Source organism: Pteropus alecto, unplaced genomic scaffold (genome assembly GCF_000325575.1).
Source record: "Pteropus alecto unplaced genomic scaffold, ASM32557v1 scaffold39, whole genome shotgun sequence".
NCBI lineage: Eukaryota > Metazoa > Chordata > Mammalia > Chiroptera > Pteropodidae > Pteropus > Pteropus alecto.
In genome coordinates, this window is record NW_006443568.1 from 9,403,217 (window position 1) to 9,406,184 (window position 2,968).

Sequence of the window (2,968 nt, forward strand, 5' to 3'; positions counted from 1 at the left end):
TCCACCCGTCCTTCTCCTGTGTTCTCTCATTTTCCTGGTTCCCCATTTTCCCTCCATCTCCGAACCTGACCCCAGTCCCCGCTCCACCTCTTTCTTTAGGGTCCACCGTTGGCTTCCCGGACTACAATGTACAGAGTCCAACCCTGCACCCCGCCCCCGGGTCTAGCCCCGCCCTGTTCACGTCATTCCCACGTATGCTTGGGCCTCTCCCCTTTCTCAGGCTCCACCCCTAGCTACCCAGACTCCGCAGCTCTGGCTTCCCCCATCTGGCCTCGCCTTTCTCTGCCTGCACCTGACCCCGCCTGTTTACCCTCAGCCCGCTGGCGGCGCGGCCCGCCTCTCAGGGGGCGCTGACGGCGGAGGCGGAGCAGCGTGGACCCGGATTCTGGGAAGCGTTCGCCAGCAGGTGGCAGCAGCAGCAGGCTGCGGCGGCGTCCATGCTGCGCGGCGCAGAACCTTCTCCGCAGCGGGACTCCGAAACCCGGGACGAGGCCACGGAGGAGGCCACCGAGCGCCCGGAGCCGCAAGAGGCTGACGCGGCGGCCGGCTTCAAGTGGGGCTTCCTGACCCACAAATTGGCTGAGATGAAGGTGAAGGCTGCGCCCAAGGGTGACTAGCTGGGAGCCTGTTCCTTCCCTCCCCCATTAAAACTCTGGCCCAACAGCCCGTGTGACCGAATGCTTTTGTCCGGACAGCGGAGAACGCTGCTTTTGGGTGGGCAACCTCAGGGTGCGCTTCAGCTGGAGGGCTCCTCCCCTCTTTCACACACAAACACACAGAGAGAAAATGACCAGAGACAGCCCGATTATCAGGATAGATTGTGTTAAATTTAGGGTTCAGTTGTCCAGGAAGCTGGGGAACCCCAGAGGACAGGCTCCATCGCTCTGTCCAACCTCTTTCAATTCGACAAACGTTGCCCGTGTCTTTACTATGTGCATCGTCCCTGTACTAGGAGGTCAGAGACTAACGAGAGAACTCAGACTAACACAAAAGGTGACAAATTGAGGCTCGAAAAATAGGGCTGTACTTGAGAGCTCAGAGGATAGGATGCTGATTGGGGAATTCAGGAATTCCTGAGGGAGACAGAACATGTAATCTTAGAAGGATGAGTGGAAAGGAGAAGATAACCCAGGCAAAGGGAGGAGGACCGTGAACAATGACAGAGGTATAAATGTGTGAGGAAGACAGGTGACCTGGTGTGTCTTTGAGGGAAAGGAAGACAATGGTAGATGTGAAGCTGCGGGTTGGCAAATCCTTGTTTGAAGGGTCCGTTCCTTTATTGTCCTCAATTCTGGATCCCCAGCATCTCAGCCCTTCATACCTAGTAACCAAAAGGGGGCAACAAAGCTCTAGGAATGGGGGCCTTTTTGGCGCCGGTGCACCCCAGATTTCTACAGCATGCCCCTCCCCAGAACTCCCAAACTCCCGGCCCGGGGGTTATGGAGGAGATGATAGTAATAGTGTGAGTACGTACTAATTCTGGAGTGGTTATAGCATCTATCTTTTATTGAGCACTTACTAAGTGCTGAGCACATTCCATGAGCTTTACAACCATTTCAAAAATATTTTGATCACCGAGGGGTGCAGCTGCGGGCCAGAGGGGTTAAGTGCTCGCTCGGGGTCACATGATCAGCCTGGAACCCACCCTCCAAAGTCCACGCAGGTCATGGCGCAAACTCGTTCCACCCCCTTCCTCAACATCAACCTCACGAGTCGTTTAAAAAACATTTTGACTTTATTCAGCAGGTTCTCAGAATTCCCAACCCAGTCTTCACTCCCCAAACCCTCTCGGCCTCCATAGGGGCCACGAGGCCGCCCCCTTCCCCTCCGCCATTTGCTCTGGGAAGGGTCTTCGAAATAATTTTGCCCCATGACCCCATCCATGGTTCTCTTGAGGAAGCACAGATCCAGAGAGGAGGGTTTGCCCAAAGGCACCGTGCGCGTCAGAGGCAGGGCGTCCCTGTCCGTGCCCGGGTCCAGCCCCGCGCTCACCCCCTACCCTTCCCCCCGCACCAAACTCTCTAGGAGCCAGCTCCGGAGTGGCTGCGGTCACACCTCGGACTCGCGCGGCGGGCCGCGGGCGCGCTGGCAGCCGTACAACCACTGGATGACGCGCGCGTTGCGCTCCACCACCGACACCGGGGGGCGCCCGTCCCGCGCCGAGCCCGCTGCCTCCGAGCCCCCTCCGCCACCGTCCGCACGGTCAGAGCGATCCGCACGGCCGTCGCTGGACGTCCAGTCGCTGGAGTCTCCAGAGCCCGGCAGCGGCGGCGACGTTCCGGGCTGGGGGCTGGCGTCGGCGCCCCAGCTCTGCGGAGAGAAGCGCTCGGCGCCCAGCACCTCCACAAGCGCACGCTCCAGGCCGCAGTAGTTGAAGAAGCGCTCTTTCTCCGACAGGGGCAGCGAGCATGTGGGACACAGCGCCTGCTTTCCCGCCGCTTCTGGGGCATCTTGCGGCGCAGCCCACCCTCCAGGAGCCGTGGGTCGCTCTGTTGGGCCCGGGCTGCTCGAGGCGGCATCTCGAGGGGTGCCCAGGAAGAGGCGCCTCATCAGGCCCTGGCCCTTGGCGTTCTCTTTGTTCACTGAAGCCTTGCAGTCCCGCTTCTGGCGGTAGAAGATGAGGGAATCTGGTCTTGGCAGCCGCCTGCCGCTACCCCGGCGGGCGGCCCTAGGCGTCCTGGGCGATGCAGGGGACCCCAGCTCATTGCAGGGGTGTGGCGTGAGCGGCCATGGACCTCCGCCCAGAGCTGGCTCCTGGCGTCGAGCTATCACCTGATGGGTCTTGACATACTTGGCTTTGTCGGCCTCCAGTCTCTCCACGGCGCTGGGGGTCCGTCCCCTGGATGGGGTAGAGGGAGAGGCCAGGAGCATCTTAGCAGAGCTGGACAGGACAGTGCTCCATAAGCCACTGGAGGCAGGCAGCTAGTTGAGTTGCTGGGACCAATTGGCTGGGGCTTTCTGGGGCCTG

At 60.3% G+C, this 2,968-nt stretch overlaps 1 protein-coding gene across 1 annotated transcript; it reads right to left on the reverse strand.

Moving 5' to 3' along the window:
- Positions 1–2,049: 2,049 nt before the first annotated feature.
- Positions 2,050–2,961, reverse strand: FAM110D (family with sequence similarity 110 member D). Its single transcript, XM_006924395.1, has one exon. It carries the CDS (start codon positions 2,869–2,871, stop codon positions 2,050–2,052), a length of 822 nt encoding a protein of 273 aa, XP_006924457.1. The 5' UTR covers positions 2,872–2,961.
- Positions 2,962–2,968: the final 7 nt, after the last annotated feature.